At 54.0% G+C, this 20636-nt stretch overlaps 8 protein-coding genes across 8 annotated transcripts; 4 read left to right on the forward strand and 4 right to left on the reverse strand.

Moving 5' to 3' along the window:
- Positions 1 to 421: 421 nt before the first annotated feature.
- Positions 422 to 1594, reverse strand: N0V89_007555 (uncharacterized protein; the record flags this gene model as incomplete). The annotated part of the gene is made up of 1 exon (XM_056216317.1): positions 422 to 1594. The coding sequence occupies one exon, from the start codon at positions 1592 to 1594 to the stop codon at positions 422 to 424; it is 1173 nt and encodes a 390-aa protein (XP_056070564.1).
- Positions 1595 to 2339: 745 nt separating this feature from the next.
- N0V89_007556 (uncharacterized protein) lies at positions 2340 to 4217 on the reverse strand (the record flags this gene model as incomplete). Its single annotated transcript, XM_056216318.1, has 2 exons — positions 2340 to 4186; positions 4214 to 4217. 2 exons carry the CDS (start codon positions 4215 to 4217, stop codon positions 2340 to 2342), a joined length of 1851 nt encoding a protein of 616 aa, XP_056070565.1.
- Positions 4218 to 4848: 631 nt separating this feature from the next.
- Positions 4849 to 7362, reverse strand: N0V89_007557 (uncharacterized protein; the record flags this gene model as incomplete). The annotated part of the gene is made up of 4 exons (XM_056216319.1): positions 4849 to 5225; positions 5283 to 6039; positions 6170 to 7030; positions 7132 to 7362. The coding sequence occupies 4 exons, from the start codon at positions 7360 to 7362 to the stop codon at positions 4849 to 4851; spliced, it is 2226 nt and encodes a 741-aa protein (XP_056070566.1).
- An 823-nt stretch (positions 7363 to 8185) lies between these two features.
- On the forward strand, positions 8186 to 10333 carry N0V89_007558 (uncharacterized protein; the record flags this gene model as incomplete). The annotated part of the gene is made up of 1 exon (XM_056216320.1): positions 8186 to 10333. The coding sequence occupies one exon, from the start codon at positions 8186 to 8188 to the stop codon at positions 10331 to 10333; it is 2148 nt and encodes a 715-aa protein (XP_056070567.1).
- Positions 10334 to 11513: 1180 nt separating this feature from the next.
- On the forward strand, positions 11514 to 12300 carry APT1 (adenine phosphoribosyltransferase; the record flags this gene model as incomplete). The annotated part of the gene is made up of 2 exons (XM_056216321.1): positions 11514 to 12093; positions 12155 to 12300. The coding sequence occupies 2 exons, from the start codon at positions 11514 to 11516 to the stop codon at positions 12298 to 12300; spliced, it is 726 nt and encodes a 241-aa protein (XP_056070568.1).
- Positions 12301 to 13002: 702 nt separating this feature from the next.
- N0V89_007560 (uncharacterized protein) lies at positions 13003 to 13732 on the forward strand (the record flags this gene model as incomplete). Its single annotated transcript, XM_056216322.1, has 4 exons — positions 13003 to 13045; positions 13111 to 13124; positions 13314 to 13481; positions 13559 to 13732. The coding sequence occupies 4 exons, from the start codon at positions 13003 to 13005 to the stop codon at positions 13730 to 13732; spliced, it is 399 nt and encodes a 132-aa protein (XP_056070569.1).
- Positions 13733 to 14382: 650 nt separating this feature from the next.
- N0V89_007561 (uncharacterized protein) lies at positions 14383 to 17471 on the reverse strand (the record flags this gene model as incomplete). The annotated part of the gene is made up of 8 exons (XM_056216323.1): positions 14383 to 14811; positions 14884 to 15735; positions 15790 to 16016; positions 16347 to 16366; positions 16521 to 16632; positions 16687 to 16813; positions 16956 to 17075; positions 17142 to 17471. 8 exons carry the CDS (start codon positions 17469 to 17471, stop codon positions 14383 to 14385), a joined length of 2217 nt encoding a protein of 738 aa, XP_056070570.1.
- An 823-nt stretch (positions 17472 to 18294) lies between these two features.
- On the forward strand, positions 18295 to 19572 carry N0V89_007562 (uncharacterized protein; the record flags this gene model as incomplete). The annotated part of the gene is made up of 3 exons (XM_056216324.1): positions 18295 to 18864; positions 18925 to 19006; positions 19055 to 19572. 3 exons carry the CDS (start codon positions 18295 to 18297, stop codon positions 19570 to 19572), a joined length of 1170 nt encoding a protein of 389 aa, XP_056070571.1.
- Positions 19573 to 20636: the final 1064 nt, after the last annotated feature.

A 20636-nucleotide genomic window follows, 5' to 3' on the forward strand; every position in this document is an offset into this window, starting at 1 on the left:
TGTAGCACGGTGGCAGACCCGAGCGGACAGGAAAGTACGCAAAGACACTTATGGCCGCATGATCCGGTGGTGTTGCTATATACAGGCGTAAATATAACGAAAGGAACGCCCTAAGTCGCCTTTAAGATCCGTATTGTACCTTTTTAGGTCACTGCCTGCTCTTCTTCCGCATCTCCTAATACGATCCAAGAGTTGACTGTAGCTTCCTGGGCTTTGTTCCATGATCATCGCCCTCATCACAGTCGTTGCCATCATCGGCGCTCCATATACCGTCCTCGCTCGATCCATCGTTATTGCCCAATTCACGATCACTGCTCCATTCATTCCGGAAAGATAACCGCAGTAGCACTTGTCGTTTGACGATCTTCGCTTCCCTGATCTGGGTCAGGGTCAGTATGCTAGCGCTTCAGAAGCCCAGTGACTAGTTGCCCTGAGTCGAACTAGCAGCCTCAACCATCTTGATCATCTTCTTCCGGATGCTCATGCGCATCTTCTCATTGAAAGAGTGGAACATCCGCCGTTCAGCAGCATCGAAATTATCCTCACTGATAGTGCAGTCAATCACCTTCTCAACCAGGTCCACGTACTCCTTCCAGCTGGCTTCGCCCAGTGCTGCACGGATGCCATGAAGTTGTGGTGGAACGGCATAGACGCCGAATGTGGAGGCTACCGGATTGCCTGTGTGCGAATCGGTTGCGGATAGAAAACCGTTGACAGTCAGGGTAGCGAGGAGGTCTTGGGGTCGAGCTGGGGCTACGGCAGCGTCTGCATCGGCCTTCCTTCTGCTTAAGCGTGTTTTGTAGGCACTTCCACCTTCGATGCTCTGACGTGGTGTGTCCTGCTCAGGTGACTCTCCGCGGTAGGTCCCGTCTCGTTCTTCAGAGGCGCGGCGACGGCCGGGGACTTGAAGTTTGCCTGTGGTAGAGGGCACGGCTTGGCTCGAATCGTGTGCTGGTGTCGTAGCAGAGGGTGCGGTCAGCGTACTTAATCGCTTCTTGGGCGCAGGCGTATTCTGAGTTGGGGTAGAAACCGTGCTGTAATCGTAGTGGTCTTCGCCTAGGTTGGCAATCTGCCTCTGGCGCTTGTTGCCGGCCAAAGGTTGTGTTGCCGAGAAAGGAACGCGCGGCTGGCTCATCGCCATGCTGTAGACGTTTGGCGGAAGATAGGTATTTTGATATACGACTGGAGCAGTTCCAGGAAATCCGGATTGGCCGGATTGCAGTTGTGGAGTGTATAATGAACGACCGGGATGGAAAGCGAACGGGTTGGGTCCAAGATCTGCGTAGATAGCAGTGTTGTTGGCGCGGTACGGTCCGTCTCGTGAAGCAGAGCTGTTCCCCTCTTCATGCTCCGCGATATGCGATGGAACGGGTCGGTCTTGCATACTGACGGCAAGAGGTCCTGTGGTAGAAGTGGCACTGCGGTCAGTCAAAGGGTTTTGAACGGGTGGTGCCAAACGCCGCATACCACGCGACAGCTCCAGCCTCATGGCTCCAAAAGGGTGCTGTGGGCGCGGAGCAGCCGGAGAGGGTCGTGTAGGGACTGTTTTCGAGCCCAAGTGACGATTCGAGGCATTGGAGGTCAAGGTATCCATGATGACTAAATGCTCGGCAGATAGAATGGGACTTTGATGGTGAGAGTGAGTGTGAAAGTGGGGTCAGTGCTGAAGTTGTTGGGTGGATTTTTGGTGATGAAGTTGAAAGATGGCGCGGGCTGAGTGCCGTCGCACCTTCCCTTTCATTTTGTGGATGCCGTATCCGAGGTCGAGTCCATTTCACCCTCGTTCCTCGAACGACTGTTTCACTGGGGTCATAACCCGTTTAGAACCACTTGGCCACGTTAGAACCAGCGAGATCCGAAACTGGTGCCTTTACCACTTAGCTAGAAGGGGGCTATAGTATTCACCAGACATTGCGTCTTTGAAGCCGAGTGACGTCTACCATACAGTGAAAGCTAACACAGTGGGTTTACGCGGACCGGAAATTCAATTACATGTACTCCTACGTTGCAAGAAATGGTTTTACACGCACGCTAGACGTGCTAAAAGGGCGCGCATAAGGTGAAGACCTTTGTGCCTTCCTTCTCTCTTTGCGCACTTACTATTTCGGACCGGCTTGATGGACAGACATTCGTGCAAATTGACTCAGCCGGTGTAAGAAGCGCCCAGAGTCTAATAGCATCCACCCAAGCTATGAAATGGAACTTGGTACGGCAAGACAAGTCCTAAAGCGCTTAGGTGGAATGATGGCGTGAATCGCGCCCTGAGCACGAAGACCGCGTCTGGTGACATTGTTTCATATTTGTGTACAACAGTAGGCCAATGAATAATCACATTCGACTCAGTACCGTCGATGCATGTTGACTCCGTGGCCCCCGAGACTTGCCTTCAACATACTGACTTGCAACGGTATCGTCCCGTTCGTCGCCACAGAGTTTCCATTCCAAGACCAATCAGCATCACCAAATAGCTCTTCCACGCCTGTCACATTCCTCCCCCCAGTCGGCAGCATGATCACGGCCTCATCAGGTATTGTATACTTGGGCCACACCGCAATGACCAACGCCTCGTCCCCGCTGACCCACGCCGCAATATCATAGCTTGAGTCCTCGTGGTTCTCCTCGTTGTTGAAAGGCTGCACGCGTTTCCCCGTCCCATCCATCAACAGCCTCGTGACATCCTCCCTCGCTAGCACCTTTGCAAGGTCCGTCGTCGCACTCTCAACTTCCGGTGACGTTGGGAAAATCCAGCCCACAATCCCCATGGCGCCGTGGTTAATGCGCAAAAGCGCTAGCACGATCGCCTCTTGACGCGTCGCCCACCGACTCCAAAAGCTGTCCTCATCATAGAACCACTGCGGTACGCCCCACACAGGCTTTGTCTCCTTCTGCCCAATCCAGCGCTGGTATTGATACATACGATTGGTCCTTTCAACCACATCTTGGAAGGGATTCTCCACGAACTCCGGATACGCCGTGTCGTTTATGTGGCAGAAGTCGCACCCGCAGTCGCCGTAGGTGAGGTTACACGGCGTGTTGTACACTGTGCTAAAAGTAGAACTCTTGATCAGGTTATACGTGTCTTCCAGGATGATGTCCGCACCCGAGGTGTACTCCTTGAAGTAGAAGTTGTAGCAGTTTAGTACGAGTGAGACGGGGTGGTACGGATCTATCTCCTTTATCTGGTCGTAGGCGAGGACAGTGCCGTTCAGCGGGTCCGTCCAGCCATCTGGCTCGTCGCCGGTATAGTAGAGCAGTAGACAGGGGTGGGACTGTAGTCGTGGGAGTTGGTATGAGATGGAGGAGAGGTTGAGGTAGGTGTGCCGCATGTCGTACATGACGTAGAGTTCTAGCTCGTCGCATATGGTGAGGAATTTCTCGAAGATGGCCGTGTCGAAGGAGGCCCAACCACCGGGCGGCACAGGGTGGATGAGATTGTAGCCGCGCTCCTTGTATTGCTGAAGACTTTTGGTCTCGTTGCTAGCTAAGTTTTGTGGCTCGGGATTGTTGTCTGGGTCGACAAGCCAGGAGATCCAGTCCCAGCGCGTGTAGAAACCCATGGGTAAGATCGATCTCCAGGCGCCTTTGGTTAGGGAAGAAGAGACGTGGACGCCACCATTCAGGTGATCGAGACGAGCCATGCTGCCGCCATCGGAGCGCTCTGGCAAGACAATAACGCGTGCAAGATCATCATACGTTTGTAAACCGTCCGGACTACTCCCACTTATCTCGAAAGCCCCAGGTCCCGCTTCACCTGTAAGTTTTGCCAGGTCCAGATCGAATGGGATTTCGATACCAGTCGAGTTTATAGGAATGCGTACATTGTCTACAGCGATGGTATGACCAATCCAAACCTTCAGTACCAGTTCATTGAACGGCTCCGTCTCGTTGTCCTTCCCGCTTGTTGAGTTCACATATGGCTTTCCGTAAGGGTCTTGGTCAGAGACGCGTGTATCCACGAGAAAGGAAGCGTTCTTCTCAGTCTCTAAGTAAAAGTTGTACCGCGGATATACGTTTAACCGGAGGCGAAGAGGATTGGGTCCGCTATTGAGAACTGGTGGATCTACCCGGCCTCCAGGGTCAAACGAGGAGTTTGTGTCGCGGTAAGCCTTCCCGCACCAGACGTCCACGCCGGGAGGGTTATTGAAAGATGGGTCACATAACGCTATCGTCGCGAAGCTCAAAAGGCCTGTTGAAAAGTTTATCCATGTTCGACCCATTATGAGCTCGTGCAAGCGCGTGCACGAAGCCTTCAAAGGGATATTGAACTGTGGCGCAAAGATGTTTGTAGGAAAGCCTGTTTGAACACTCGCAGAAAGGTGCATGGCAGCAAACTGTGCAGCAAGGTCAATATATCCAATTTGGTAGTTGCAGCTATGACGATGGTTGGGCATACCAGGTGCAAGGATGAGGATTGTAAGCGACACGGTAAATTGCAACGCTCGCTGCGGGGTAGCTCTGCGAATGCTTATCGGCCGGGATGCGGCAGACACGACCTGCTCTGTTAGTACAAGAGTATGCTGGAAACGTACAATCACAAAATCGATCAGCACAAATCTTTGTCCGCCCATTGAGGCTCCAGGGCTTCGTGCAAATCATGTAACGATTTACATTCAGATTCTGGATTGAAGGTCCAGCTCTATCTATTCAAGTTCAGCATGTTGTGGTGCCCGAGGCTGCAAGCAGGTGAGCCCTGACGGACTCTCTATCCCGCAGAAGCCCACCTTTACCGGGTGCTAAAGCTGGAGGCAGATGATGACCTGTCTTGGCCCAGGATAGTGTCCAGAGTTCAGCTCGTAGAATTACACCGGACACAAGCCTTGACCATACCCACCGACGCAGATCGCTTCTCTATCCATAAAGCGTGCCCCTAGTCCGCTCCGTGACCTGGCTCTCGGTGTGCAAGTGCTGCGTGACCTCCAACGTTGTCATGATGTGCTCGCGATCGAGCTTGGCATTTTGACGTGTAGCCAGCAGTCGCGCAATCTTGAGGATGTTCTTGATCTGGCGACCATTCATATCCAAGCGTGCAAGCTCATCCAGCTCTTCAGTTGTGATGACGTGTTCCTGTGGCGAGTTCTCCAAGAAGTTCTTCCAAACCGTGCGACGCGACGCGATTGAGAGCTCCTTGTAGTTCAGCGAAATGTGAATGCGTGAGGCGAACGCTGGATCAAAGGTGTTGACGCGGTTCGTGGTCAGAAACATGGTGCCTTCGAAGTACTCCAGGACTGCATGGTTATGTAGGGTTAGTCAGTGTCTAAATGAGATCTTGGAGTGGCACGTACCTCGCAGGAAGATGGAGACAAGTTTGTTCCGCTCTAGCTCATGTAGCGAGCGTTCTTCAAGGAACACATCTGCCTCATCAAGCAGCAAGACGCTATGCCACCGCGTACACATCTCTAGGATGTCGTGGAGCTTTGTCTCGATACGTCGAGGATCCAGGCCCAAGTCTCCCGCGCTCATCATGTAAAGAGGCACCTTCATCTCTTCGGCTACAGACTCAGCGGTGAGCGTCTTACCTACACCAGGCGGACCGCACAGCAAGATGATCATGCCCCGGCCCTTTCCCTCAATTACGTCGTCGAAGGCAGCGCGGTGCTTCTGCTGTGACTCTGTGAAACCGAGAATCAGCTCCTTCTGGTTTTTGGGTAACACTAAACGGTCGAATGCGTCCTTCTGCCACTCAATCTCCTTGACACAGTTGACGAAGAAGTTTAGCCACAACTTGTTTTTCAGGCTGTAGCCTCGCAAGAGGGGCGTGCATATGAGCTTTTGCTCCATCGTCAGCGGCGGTCGCTTGGCGGCATCATCTTCATCCGCGAAATGGCCGTCTAGAGGCATGCCATCGCAATAGTCATCGTAGCCTGGCTCGATGTAGTCATCTTCGTCGTCAGATTGCGCTGGCTCGGGCGGTCCATTATTATCCTCGTCCTCATCATCTAGATCACTATCCGAATCGATTGCATTCTTGTTAGTGAAGCGAGTAGTGTAGATGGCATGACCAGGGTCAAAACGGTTCCAGCCGTAGGTGTCGATCACGATCTAGGTCTGTTAGCGCGTTCGCGTTCTTTGCGTCGCTGTACTACAGATACATTATGGATGTGCATAAGTCAATGCGTTCACCCTTGCTTCCTGCTGTAGGCACGCGTTCAAAGCAGAGTGTATAACTTACTCGGCCTTTTATCTGATATTTGTCCTTGCTTCCAAACTCTCCAAAATGCCATGCCAGGCCGTCGTAGGCCTTGTAATTGACACCAGCTAGCTCTTCGACCTTGGCTCCCCGCTCGGTAAGCCTCTCTTTGACTTCCTCTACTTTCGGATGGTAATTCAGTGGAAACACTCGTAGTTGAATTATAGGCCGCGTTCCAGAGTAGTAACCAATGGACAGATTGATCTGGCTGGATCCAAATGCAGTTCCGTCCCAGTCGACATACTTGCCAACAACCCAGAAGCAGGGATTTCCTCCAGAATCTTGACCATATCGGGTGCTCTGAAGCTGCAGCGCCGTCTCTTGACCATCCTGGCGCGTGAAGAGGATCGAGCCTGGTTGAAAGAGGGTCCATAGATGCTCGTAAGTCATGACGCGCTTGCTTATCATGTCCTGGGATGTGTCGATAAGATCTTTGAATTCCTTGACCAGGATGTCCAGCAGAAGATCAGCGTGCTCCTTAGTCATCCGCTCCTCCTCAGTCGCATCGCTGACCTTGGAGATAGCGCTCTGAAGCTCCGCCCATCGGTGGATTAAAGGCTCGAACTTGCCGGAAAACTCAAGGCGATTCAGATCGGCTGTAATACCGGGGTAACCCTTCAGAACACCACCTAACAGCTTCTTGAGTAGAGGACTCTGCACGACTATGGAGTGGATAGCAAGGACCTTGGAGGCATCACCATAGACCTTTACATGGCGGACCAGCAGCGCCCATTTGGCAGTCTTGTCGTTCTCTACTGCGACACCTAGATCGTCTGGAATGATGTCTTGCCATTGGTAGCGGCCCTTCTTGTCTTCTTTACCGGAGTATAGGTCTTTGATACCCTAAGGCGCGGATAGACAGTTAGTTTAAACTCATACACGATCGACTGATAGTATTTCCTCTGCTCGAAAGACCTCTACTGCGTACTGGCGGGTTTGCTTACCGTCTTCATGCCTGGCTTGCATGGGTCCGCATCCTCAGGCTCCTCAGGTGGGCTGGCCGTGTCGGTGTCGGCATCCTTTACGCCGGTGCCGTTGCTGTTCACGACGTTTGTCGCAATCTTGACGCCGTTTGACTTGGACCCTGCCGGTTCCTCTGAAGCATCGGATGATGAGGTTGAAGACCTCCGGGAGCGAGAGGGCAAGGTCCGCGCGACCGAGAGAAGAGAAGGCATGGTCCTGGTGAATGTGGCTTCTCTGAGATGTCGTATTGAAGCTTTGGGTACACTGTGTGACCCAGGCTAAGCAAGGCGCCGTGGAGGACTGCAGCAAACGGCGGTTGTCTCGTTGAGGTGAGGGCAGGTCACCGCAGACGAAGGAGGGTTACTTTATGCTTGGCTAGGCTTGCAGCCTGGGACATCCGGTGTGTTGAGCAGGCTGAGCCGCGGTCGCCTGGAGAAGAGCAGGATATACTTGGGGGTGAGAGCACGTGGGAGATCACGATGAAGCCTCGCTGGGGCGTCCATTCACCTCTAGATCCTCGCGTTGCACAGCGTTCCAAGGTTAAGCTGTCATCCAAATCAGGCAACCGCCGAGGCTGGCACCTTCCTTATCACTTCGGCCCAGTGATGATACTTCATGCTCTCATCTTTCGCTGTGCTGATGCGCTAATGCGCAAGGCACCAGCTGGTGAGGGCGGTCGGCCTTCCAGTGTTGGGACGCGACGAGTCATACTCTGTGAATCATGTCTGGGACTGAATACGTTCAGAGACCGCCCTTCCAGCGGAAAAGCCAACAATTCGTGCACTGTTCCCCATGGCCGGTATCTTTGGACAGCATGTTGATTGAGTGAAGTCCCGTTTTCCACCAGAGAGAGATGGGGTGAGATGTGGCGGTGCAATGGCCCCGCGATTGGGCGATATCGGTCCGTCGGTTCTGCCCCGCTAAGAAAACATTGGGATCATTTTTGCACTTTTCGGGCAGCCCTCAAACAAGAGGATAACTGCCACAAGTTTCCGCAGTCGCTGTCCCACACGCTGAGGACAGCTCCGCACAATCATGGCGACCATCATCAGAGTCCCCTGCTCGTCGGCCAACATTGGTCCAGGCTTCGACGTCATCGGGCTTGCGCTTTCCATGTACCTCGAGGTGCAGCTTACAGTCACAAAGCAGGAGTCATCGTCGCATTCGCTCAATTGCCGCATCACCTACGAGGGTGTCAACGCGGAATCTGTCCCCCTTGTCGCCGAAGACAACCTCATCACTCGAACCGCCGTATACGTTCTTCGCTGCCATGGCATTCGCGCATTCCCCACCGAGACACACGTCCATGTCAAAAACCCTATTCCGCTTGGCCGAGGACTGGGCTCGTCCGCCGCTGCCATCGTGGCCGGCGTGAACCTGGCGAATGAAGTGGGCAATCTCCAGCTGTCCAAAGCTCGAATGCTGGACTTTTGTCTCATGGAGGAGCGTCATCCTGACAACGTAGCGGCAGCGCTATACGGAGGTTTTGTCGGCACATATCTCAACGAACTGTCTCCCGAGGATCTTGACCGCATGGAGATTCCTCTCAGTGAGGTGCTGCCCGAGCCAGCTGGTGGCAAGGACACGGGATTGCAGCCACCACAACCGCCCAAGGACATCGGCCACTACACAAAGTACAAATGGTCGTCGGAGATCAAGTGCATATGCATAATACCGCAGTTCGAGGTGTCTACCGCAAAGGCACGTGGGGTGCTCCCGGAGAGCTACTCGCGCAAAGACATCGTCTTCAACATGCAAAGATTGGCGGTATTAACAACAGCCCTGGGACAATCGCCCCCAGACCCCAGCATGATCTACACAGCTATGCAGGACAAAATTCACCAGCCGTACCGAAGAGGTCTTATTCCTGGTCTTACAGAGATCCTGCAGTCAGTGACCCCACAGTCTCACCCCGGCCTGCTAGGCATCTGCTTGTCGGGCGCGGGACCTACGATTCTGGCACTGGCTACGAGCAATTTCGAAACGATAGCAAACCACCTACTTGGTGAGTTCAAGAAGGAAGGAATCATCTGCGACTGGAAGCTGCTTGAGCTCGCCGAGGATGGAACAACCGTGGAAAGACCATCTGAAAGCCCTGCAGCAGGCACACCGGTACAACCCGAGGAGGCACTCACGTATGCTTCCTCTGGAGTCAGTATCGACGCTGGTAATGATCTCGTCAAAGGAATCAAGGCTCTCACCGCAGCTACCAGACGCCCTGGGGCCGACGGCAAGATCGGCGGCTTTGGTGGTCTTCTTGACTTGGAAGCTGCTGGCTACACCGAGCCACCCATCCTAGTTGGCGCGATTGACGGCATCGGCACCAAAGTCAAAATCGCCTTCGAAATGGGCAAACATGATACCGTTGGTATCGATCTGGTTGCAATGAACGTAAACGACCTGGTCGTGCAGGGGGCAGAGCCGCTTATGTTCCTCGACTACTACGCATGCAGCAAGCTGGACGTGGAGAGCGCGGTCAAATTCGTAGAGGGCGTAGCGAACGGTTGCCGCCTGTCTGGTGCTGCCCTGGTGGGCGGCGAAACCGCAGAGATGCCGGGAATCTACCAGCAAGGCGAGTACGACGCCGGAGGCTGCGCAATCGGTGCCATAAAGAAAGGCGCTACCATCCTGCCCGACACTGCGGCGATGGCTCCTGGAGATGTGCTTCTGGGTCTGGCATCTAGCGGCGTGCACTCCAATGGCTTTTCTCTGGTTCGCAGGATCATCGAGAAGAAAGGACTATCGTTCCACGATACCGCACCGTGGAGTGCGAATGAAACTGTAGGCGGTAGTCTCCTCACACCAACGCGCATCTACGTGAAGCCTTTGCTAGCGGCTACTCGGAAGGGCCTCATCAAGGGCATGGCCCACATCACTGGTGGTGGGCTCCTAGAGAATATTCCCCGTATGCTGCCTGACAGCCTTGCCGCAGAGCTCGATGCGAAGGCTTGGCCCGTTCTCGACGTCTTCAAGTGGCTCAAAGAAGCCGGACGGCTCGAAGACGCAGAGTTCTGCCGCACGTTCAACACTGGATTGGGCATGGTGCTCGTCGTGAGCGAAGACAAGGTTCGCACGACGACGGAGATACTACAGGAGTACGGAGAGCAGGTCTACAGGATAGGAAGGCTGACAAAGAGGGCGGACGAGGAGTGCACAGTGCAGAACATGGATGTCTGGCGATGAATTTAGGGTTTGGCGGGCCGCTGTCACAGTTGGAGGCTCGCCGCGGAGTGAAGCCGATGGCCGTTGGGGTGGATCGCCGGGACAAAGACATGTGCGAGAGGATCGGTGGGGCGGTGGAGTCGTGAGGTCTGAGATCTGAGGCTGGCACGAGCAGGTCGGCCTCGACCGTGGATGGAGTGCGGAGTATCCAGCCTTTTGCAGTGGGTTCGACGTTACAAGGGCAAGCAAGACAAGACAGCATGTTTGACGCGATTCGTTGGGCGTTTAGATGACGATGGGTCGACGGACTGTTGCATACCCACATGGTTGCGGCTCGCATGTGCAGCAGCGCGGTTATACCGCAAGGGAATGTGTCGCGTAGGTGGGATGATGATGCGAGCCTAGAATGGTGCGGCACCATGCGAGGACCCTACCTGATGGTTCGCCTTGCCTGATCAGGTAGTTCCAATGTGAATGCCAACCACATGCAAAACCAGAAGAGTGCCGATGCCAAACGTGGGCCGTTGTAGCCAGCAACTGCCTTGTGGAGTGAGGCTAGCAGGGCCGTCTGACAGACCAGAGCTGGTGGCCGGCGCTGCGATTGGAGACGGGGCACGGAGGAGGACGAGCAGATGGCATGCAAGGCGAGTTGCGGACCAGAGCGAGGCATCGTGTTGTGGCTGCAGCGGCGTGCAGGTGGCGTGCTTATTGTGGAGCATGGGTCGCGACGACGTGTATGCTGGCGCGCAGTTCGATAAGCTGGCTGCTGCCTTCGCGACTCGCGACCAGGAGGTTTGGCATGTGGATATCGCATCCCAACAAATGCGCGCGCAGAGGGCGTCGCCGCGGTGATTCGCCGGCTTGATTAAGTGCGCGCTTCACCGCCGAGACGCGCCCCGCGCTGAAGCAATGACGGTCGCAGGCGCTTTATCAGGGTGGCCTTCTAGAAGCCCGGGCGACCAAGGCAGGAGTCAGAGCGGCCATGGAGTCGCTGTGGCGGGCGATGCCGTCGGCCCCAGCGCCCGCCTTGATTGGCGCCGCGAGCAGGCACCGGCCCGTTTCCAGACTCTTTTTTTGTTTGCGCACCCTGAAGCGTCTCCAGTCCGTGTTACGGTCAAGCCGCATCCGAGATTCTCACGCCTTGCATCCTCCCCACCATACCTATCCTCCTGCCTGCTTCTCCCTCCTTCTCTTCTTCACAATGTCCGGCGTCCACCCCGACAGCACTCCCGTCCCCGCCAACAAGAGCACCGCAGAGCACCCCGCACCGCCGCACAAGGACTCGACCGCCTCGCACCCACCACCGCAGAAGCCCGATCCCACCCTCACCAGCAACGACCATGCCTCCCAAAGAGGACAGCCCGCCGCCCGTTCCTCCGCCGCCGCCGAACTCTCCGGTCTTACGCTAAGGCTCAAGCAGTCGCTGCGCCAGTTCCCCGACTTCCCCAGCCCGGGCATCTTGTTCGAGGACATCATGCCCCTGTTCGCCGACCCGGAGCTGCACGAAGACCTCATCCGCGCCCTCGTGCTCCACGTCTCGCAAAACTACGAGAAGCCTGACGTCGTCGTCGGCTTGGACGCCCGCGGCTTCCTCTTCGGCCCCAGCCTGGCGCTGAGACTGGGCGCGGGATTTGCGCCCATCAGGAAGAAGGGCAAGTTGCCGGGCCCGTGTGAGACGGCCGCGTATGAGAAGGAGTACGGAAGCGACTTCTTCCAGATGCAGGCCGATGCGGTGAAGCCGGGCCAGAAGGTGCTTGTGGTGGATGACATCATTGCTACTGGTATGTGTGGCTCTACATTTCAAATGCCTACCTCTCCGACGAGGCTAACGATGCGGCACAGGCGGCTCCGCAGCAGCAGCAGGCTCCCTCGTCAAGAAGCTCGGCGGCACGCTCCTGGGCTACGTCTTCATCCTCGAACTCGACTTCCTCAAAGGCCGCGATAAGCTTGATGCGCCCGTCTACACTCTTCTCCACGGCCAGGAGTAATGACTGCCTCAATTACCGCCCATCTATCGACCATGTGACTACCATGTACGGCGGGACCAGAACGGCCCGCCCTCTGCGCAACCCACAAAAGTATACGTTGACGTTCTACCCACCGATAGATATTCTGCATCGAAAAAGGCGTCGGTTGGCTTTCTCCTTTGACGCAATGCTTGCATGATACCGCGTAATACCTAGGATTGAAATCCTACTTGCTGACAGGCGGCTGAATCTTCACGCTTGCGTTGTTTCCGATTCTACGATTTGCAAATGCCATTGTTCATGTTTCAAGCGATATATAGACGGCGGCTCACTATGATGTCTACATGTATAGGGAGGGATCGAATTCATGCACTCATCACGGTGCTCTACGCTCCCCTTGGATTTTGTACGCGAAAATTTCGGCTTGCGTGATGCGATGAGGGGCAGGCGCGTCTGTGCTCCCCCACCTGCCATTCGCAGCATGTCGCTGGCCGCTAGCGCCGTGGCTCCGCATCGGAGGGCGTGTGTACTAGTTTGTCATCATCGGTGCCCGGCCACCCTTCCGACGATAGCCACTGTCTTCCTGAACAGTAGCTTCAACCCATGCGTACATTGCTGCTCTCACGCTTCTCCTCCTCTTTATTGAAACGCCCTGCTACTCAATTGATTAATCGCAGATTCAGCACACCTCTGACCAGCTCCTTCCATACCACACCAGCAGCCATGTCCGACCTCAAGAAGATCTTCGCCAAGGATGCTATGCCCCGTATGTTCTTGTCCCCGCGTGTGACTCGATGGGTGTTGTCGATGAACGAAACTGACTGATCGTAGCTGCGGGACCTTATGTATGTTCTTTCTTCTGGAAAGTCGCCAGTTCCACCCGCTCCGTCGTCTAGAAAGTCTCCATCCTCATGAACAACCTTTTCCGAGCATGCTTCGTTCTCCGACAGGGGCGGAAAAGTCACGTTACCCATCCGATGTTTATACTTCATCAATTCTACAAGAATACGATTGCACCCTAACAGGCAGTGCAGTCCCATGCCGTCGTTGCAGGCCCCAACATCTACGTCTCAGGTTGCATCCCCGCTGATAAGGAGGGCAACATCATCAACGGCACCATCGCCGAGCAGACCAAGGCCTGCATCGATAACATCAAGGCTATCCTCGCCGAGGCCGGTGTTGATATTTCCCGTGTTGTGAAGGTACTTTTTCCTATCCATCTCCCCTTCCTTTTACCGGGACTAGACGGTACTAGATTGCTGACGCAATGGGTCCTTAGGTTAACGTCTTCCTCACCGATATGGCAAACTTCGCCGAGATGAACAGCGTCTACGGCGAACACTTCTCGCACAAGCCTGCGCGGAGCTGCGTCGCTGTCAAGCAGCTGCCTAAGGGCGTGCCGGTCGAGATCGAATGCATTGCCTATTCTGGTACGAGCAAAGCTAGGCTGTGAGGTGCTGGGATGATTAATGGTGGTAAGACTGACGCTTTTGTGTACAGGTTAAGTGTGTTTACTTGGCTGAGAGGGTGCAGAGCGAGCGAAACATTTTCGACGCATCAAGCTCGCCGGACTGTAACGAGAAAGAAAAGTCATGCAATATACGATCTCTTCAATCCAACAATTTCGTCTCCTGGTGACACCTGGTCCCTTTAGATTAGGGCAACGTTGACGACGACGCTGAAAATACTGATAGTTTCTGCAGCGCCCAGTGTTACAACGGCTATCGGCAGACTCACATAAGCCAGCCACTCCATGGCACAATATGTACTGCACCTCGGAGTCATGGCACGTCCAGGACATATTAATCATGGGTTACCTTGCGGCTTTTGCTACCGCAGACCCACTCTGATCGCGCACTTCCATATCATCTTTCCTTGGCGACAAGCAGCGGAATCGCAGTCAGAAAACACCGACCATTGTTCCCTCTTGTGTCAGAATGTACGCCCCCACCGTTTCGTCCACCCCCCCAACGACAAAAAACAATGTCCAATATCCTCATCCAGCGCATTAACCACAACTCCAACCCCAACCCCAACGCCTACGTCTCCTCCACTACCGGCTTCACAATGGCTATTGAAGCCTGCACCGAACTCAAACTCTCGTTAAAGTTCATTGGATTCCGGGAATCGCACCCAGTCGTCCCATTTGAAATCTTCCACCGGATCTTGAACCGGTCCAGTGGCTGGAAGCACCATTGATTCGTTGGTGTCCTCCGTGAAACTCGGTCCAGCGGTACCATTCAGGGCACCCTCCACGAGAATAGCAGGCTCTGTCACCGGGCCTTGATCCTTTTGTGGCTTTGGTGTGAGCTGTGTAAAGTCCCCATCGGTGATGCCGTCCAGGGTCCCATTCGGTAGATTGGCAGTGTCTGAATCACCAGCAGGAGCTTGACCCTGTTCTAGGTTTGAATTCGATGGACGTGGCGCAGGTACTTGGGAAATCTGATCCACCGTGTCGTTGAGGAAGGGGGAAGCGGAGAATGCTCGGAGTGTCTGTGGCGAGTTCACTGCGGACGCAGCAAAGTTTGCCGTCTATGATGAAAATCAGCACGATCTTCAGCCGTTGGACTTTGTGTGATGTTTGTAAAATACAGGACAACATACCGTATAGTGGTTTCGCTTCGGAGAGAATTGCGTGGCCGCATCGACGGGGTCTGAAAGAGGCCTCTTGCGATGCTGCCAACTCTGATCGCCGGTCGTACTGCTACGTGCAGTCTGTGGACGCTCCACCGGTCCTCTTCGCTCCCACTCCATCACCAACGCTTCTCTCTGTGGCGGTGCCATTTTGTCCATCACGGCATTGAACTGACACTTCTCAAAAAGATAGCCGCAGACTTGGACGAGATATTCCTCCACATCCCTTCGCTTCATTATCTCATGCGCAACCGTCTTGTAGTGCTTGACCAGCAGTTCAAGACAAAAGAGACGCCGTAAGAACGTCAGATCAGTCTCCATCCTCTTCTGTGGTGGTATCATTTGTGGCATTCGCCGGAACTGCAGTCCCGTTGCACCGACAACGTGCAGGTCGATAGCTGCTTTTACTAGGTTCCAGCAGGTGAGTTCGATGTCGGCAGGGTCTTGAGTCCATATTCCACCAGGTTGGAATTTAGCTGCGTACCGTGAGTCGTCGTAGACCTTACGGGTGTCGAGGAAGGCTTTGAAGAGGCGCGCCACGTGGGACTTTTGCTCACGGTCGGTTTGGGGGACGCCGTAAGATCCACTGGCAGGCTTCCAGCAGGGTTCCCATTGATGACTCAACTGGGCTTCCAAGGCACTCCTGAATTGAAGACGCGGCGTTTCATGATAGGCGGGCGAAGGCAGCGGTGTCTGCCGGAGTGGCAATGGAAGCGGATCAGATGCGAAAGCGACGACGGATGGGCCATTTGGTTCGGCGTGAATTTGGTTGACGTGTTCGTATGGTGTGTCTACGCGATAGGCGCCTTGTGATTCTTTGCTCTGAAGTTGTTGGTCAGTGTCGCAAGCCGACAATGAATGTACATTTGGACTTACCGCGCCCTTACTAGCAACAGATGCGGCGTCGTACGCGCGGGTCTCCTTGACAAAATCAGGCTGAGCTACTAGCGACTCCATGTATTGCCGCATGTTATCCGAAGGCCGCCACGATCCGCCGTTTCGTGGTGCGACGATAGCACTCGCCATTGCGTAGTCGCTGTAGCTTGAGGGGTCGTATATGTTTGCTGATGGGTAGACGAGCGTGAGCGACCAAGTCTGCTGTACTAAGTCGGCGCGTTGGGCTCACTGAACGGCACGCGAATACCATTTCGGAAGGTGTGTTTTTGCCAAGGCAGTAGAGGTGAATGTGCGTGCGCACGCGGTGTGGTCATTGCAGATATAACTTCTAAACCAACAAGTATAATCTCGTTCGGATTGCAGAGATATCGCTATATTTGATGTCATTGGCTAGGTGGATGAATCAAGCCTATTCAGCTTTACGATAACGTGAACTGCATGTTTCCAAGAATCTCTTGCATTGCTATGCACTAAGTCGACATCCGCCTTGGAGCTAAAGCGGGCTAATCATACTCCTGAACCACTCGTCTACGTACAGCTGAGTACTGCCTCGATTCTGTGTAGAGCAATCTACTTCCTCTCGCTCTCCAGGTGTGCTCTCCAGAAGGGATCAGGCTCGAAGTAGGGCGTTTGAGCTGTTTTGGCAGGCTCAGACAAGTCATCTTTATGCTCTACGTCTCTAGTATCGTAGCTCATGTCCACTCTAGCACCCCCCTCCACTCTCGACCAGGTCAACGGTGACAGCGTCCTGAGGAGTCGCGCGAGCAGATAGCTCAGTAGCAGTCGCGTCCCTTGTCAGCGCATGATCCATCATCAAGGTATCTGTACTAGTCAGTCTAATTCTTGACCCAGATATTCGCCCAGAATGCAACTTACCGTAGCCATTGAGATCATCCTCAGCGGGCTCCGTACCGTCTACGTCAGCATCAGTCTCATCTTCTGTCTCGTCATCGGAAGGCTCCCCGGTCAAGTCAATGTAGTTGTCTGTCATGGTTTTGGTTGTCTGCAATTCTGGAACAGCATCGAGCCCCGGGGTCTTCTCAGGGGCAACAGCTTTTTTTTGGTTTTTGCAGTATCGTCAAGAGATCTTCGGTGCTGTAGGCAATTGCATCACTCTTCACTTGTTGGCCATAGATGAACCGCACCAATCTTTTCATGTGCTGCGCGAAACTCTCTTCATTTGAGCGCTCGAGTATTGCTGAGCTGTTTTCGTTCGGGACCACAGTGGCTGAAGAACCGTTCCGATAGATGTTCTCGGTCGATCTCTACCGCACGTTAGCCAGACCCGCCCTTTTCACAGACGAAATACGAGACTGAAGATGAATACTCACCAAAAGCTCCCAGGCTTTCACGCCAGCCTCCCTCTCATTCAGCTTCGGTCCGTTAAGTAGCGCATAGTACACCTTCCGAGCCCACACGTCGCGGTCCTTGTCGTCTTTGGGCAGAGTAGCATCGAGAACATGCGCCGAATCGCTAGTCTCTACCTGAGCATTGGCTTTGGTGGAATTTTGTTGTATCTTGCTGAATGCTTTTTGGACGATAGGCTTCTGTGCGTGCTTGTTGATCTTGTGAATCGCCTGCTTCGCCTGAGACGTCGCCACTTTACGCACTTCGGCCTGTTGGACAGCACCGCGATTTCTGTGCGGGACTGAGGGAGCCATCGCGTCTGGCTTGCCGTATGACCGTGCGGTAGGCTGAATGTGAGATTCGTTCAACGTGGTCGGATCACTTGCGCTATCTGGCCTTTGGATACCCCACTTACAGAGAGACTAAGTGATACTGACAGATTTATTTGAATTCGAGACGACGAGGCAGATGTGCTGCTCTGTCGTGGTGTTGGGCAGATCTGGCGGAGGGTGGTTCACTGGTTACTGTGACAACTAGTTTGGGCAGGTGTGCGCTTTCCAAATGTTGCTACGAAAACATCCAGAGAAACATCTAATGCCGGACTCGAACGTATAGGAATCTTCTGAAAGAGATTAAGCAGCTCTGAAAAAAGTAACCAAAGATGGAAAGAGAAGCTCAGAGTACTATGACATATGCATCGTTTCCGACATACTGACCCGTAGGACAATGTGTGTTGCCTCGGGAAGTAAACCCACCGAGAAGCTGCATTGGTGTGATATTAGCGACTTGAAAACCTCTTCGAGTCTGAAGAAGAAGCATGGCCTCATCAGGAGACAATCGATGCTTACCAATGGTTGTGTTCGGTTTGAGGATTCGTTCTGCTCAAACACGATTGCTCGGAAACATTTTCTGACTTGCTCGCCTTCCCACTTCGTGTTTAATAATCCTGGGTGCTCTGGTCAATCTTAGCAGACTTTCAACACTCATAGTTCCATTTTGCGGGTGGACGATGATTCACCTCGTTTTCACCCGAACCCGTCCTGGAACTCATAAATCTTTTCCCCCGCTCTCCCGCCTGAAACAAGTCTACCTTGCTCCGAAAAGCAAACCATTACGAGGCTTGGACGTTACCAAAAAATGCCTCTTATAGTCATCGTTGGCATCAACGGGCGGCAAGGCACCTCGGTCGCGAACGCCTTTCTCGATGCGCCAGGTTTCCGGATCCGCGGTCTGACATCTTCCCCGGACTGTCCCGCGAGCGAAAAATGGAAGGACCTCGGGGTCGAGATACGGGAAGAGACATTCGTCGACGAAGAACACGCGAGGGCGAGCTTCGAGGGAGCAGCCGCCATCTTCGCGATGACAAGCTACCATAAGCCTTTCGAGGACCGCCGAGCAAAGCTAGCATACGAAGTGGGCTTGATCAAGATCAGCATGGCGCAATTCGCCCTGCGACGGGCCGCCTACCAAGGACGCATACTTTTCGACGCCGTCGCGGATACTCGTGGACTGCATCGATTTGTCCTGTCTACACTGCCAGTTGTACTCCCCGGCGCAAAATATGCTACGCACCTAGCCCAGGCAAATTATCACACCAAAAAGGAACAACTCAATTATCTAACACGCTGTCTGCCCAGTTTGGCAGCCAAGACGATCGCGGTGAAGCCATGCATGCGCATGGAGGACTATCGAATGACGCTGCAAATGGTCAGTACGAGATTCATTAAGGGCCGTGGAAAGTAGAATGAATGTTGACGAGTTCTGCAGAACGAAGCTGGGACTCTCTCGTTCGGAACTATTGCACCAGCTTACGTGCCCTTGCACTGGATCAACATGAGAGACGACTTCGGTAGGCTCTCCAAGACAAGCCTACAATGACCGCCTAATGATTAAATAGGCATCTTCGTCCGTACTCTTCTCCTCAATATGTCGCTGGCTCCCGTCGCCTTTGCGGCTTACTCCGACCGTGTATCTGGCGAGGAAATTTGCGCTCTCATATCAAAGATATCCGGAATCACGTGCGAGTATCGACAATACACGGCAGAAGAGATGGAGGAATCAGGGAATAACTTGGCATGCGAGCTGCTGCCGGATCCGGCAGGCTCGGTCCTGTACGACCCGAATGTCTTCACTCCCGCTTCGATCAACGAGACGATCAAGAGGTACAGCGATCCGGTTCCCCTGAGTTCCTTTGCAGATTACCTCAGGACCGTACTTCCCGAACACTTAGCGTCGCTGAGAGCTGCAGCCAACAAGGAACGGGCAGCTCCTCCGGAAGCCGCGATCCAGCCAGCAAAGGAGGAAGAGGCATGTTCGCTAGTCGCATTGCAAGCCTTACGATCCGAAAGACAGCCGGAGATGGAGAGCGCCGTCTTGCGCAACGTATTCATGGGAGCCCCCAGATCCAGCGAATGACGACGTGCGCTTTGGGCAAAGGCAACGTGAGTGATTGTCTGCGCGTGGCACTGTCCATGGTTATCTAGGAATTATTGTGCTGAGAGGGGAAGCTAGATGGAGGATCTTGCAATGCGGAAGGTGATCAATACATCGAGTGTCGTGTTGACAACCTCTGTATGGATGGAATAACGGTGTGTGCAGTGCATTGCTGGTGTGCTGAGTCGGTGTGGCGTGTTGGACAGGACCAGGTAGCATGCACTATTAGATGAGCCCTTCAACGGTGTGCGGCACAGCGTTCGCAGTTCCCGCATTTGTACGACATATGCTTGAACTTTTCGCCCGCCTGATGGTATCACCAACCTGTGAGCAAGCTCTTACTGCGTCACGAACCTGGATGCTGTGAAAGCCCTGCTACGATGATGCCACTAGCCGCCGTCGTTCAAGTGTTCCGAGACATTTGCCACACATGCACACACGTCGCACCCGACGCAATGTCACAACCATGCCGCGACCGTCACGCACGCCGGAGTCTCAACATGTCTGAACGAACCTATGCGCGATCCTCACTCCGTAGTATAGCACGATGTGGTGGTGGAGATTGTTCGGTGGCGGCGCAGTGGCCCCCCGGATCCAAGCGAGAAACGAGAGACGGACGGACAAAGAACAGCTTCGACTATGGCATCTCACAGCCTCGTTGGGGTCGGTGCCTACGCCGGGTCGAAGCAGCCCCAAATATAGCTCCTTCATCGTTCCGCATGCGCGTACAGCGCATATGCAAGTCCCCCTGAGCCTGTTCCCGGTTGGGAAGGTAGCGCGTCTTCCCGAGTCACGTGGCAGCTCCTGTAAAACACCATTCAGCCATCTCCACGTCAAGCCTCCCAGTAGCCAGCGAATCAAAATTGTCTTCACGATGTGCTTTGTACGCCTTACACAATTGGGCCCGATAATTTCTGGGCTACTAGCTGCATGCTCATGTGAGATTTAATATCGACATCCACGCCCCCACCGTAGGGCTGCCTCTATCATGCAACTTCGATACCCTGAGTCTGCAATGCAGCAATGACAGAGACAGACTATTCACG

This window comes from Didymosphaeria variabile (assembly GCF_027946475.1).
Source record: "Didymosphaeria variabile strain IMI 356815 chromosome Unknown scaffold_5, whole genome shotgun sequence".
Taxonomy (NCBI): Eukaryota; Fungi; Ascomycota; class Dothideomycetes; order Pleosporales; family Didymosphaeriaceae; genus Didymosphaeria; species Didymosphaeria variabile.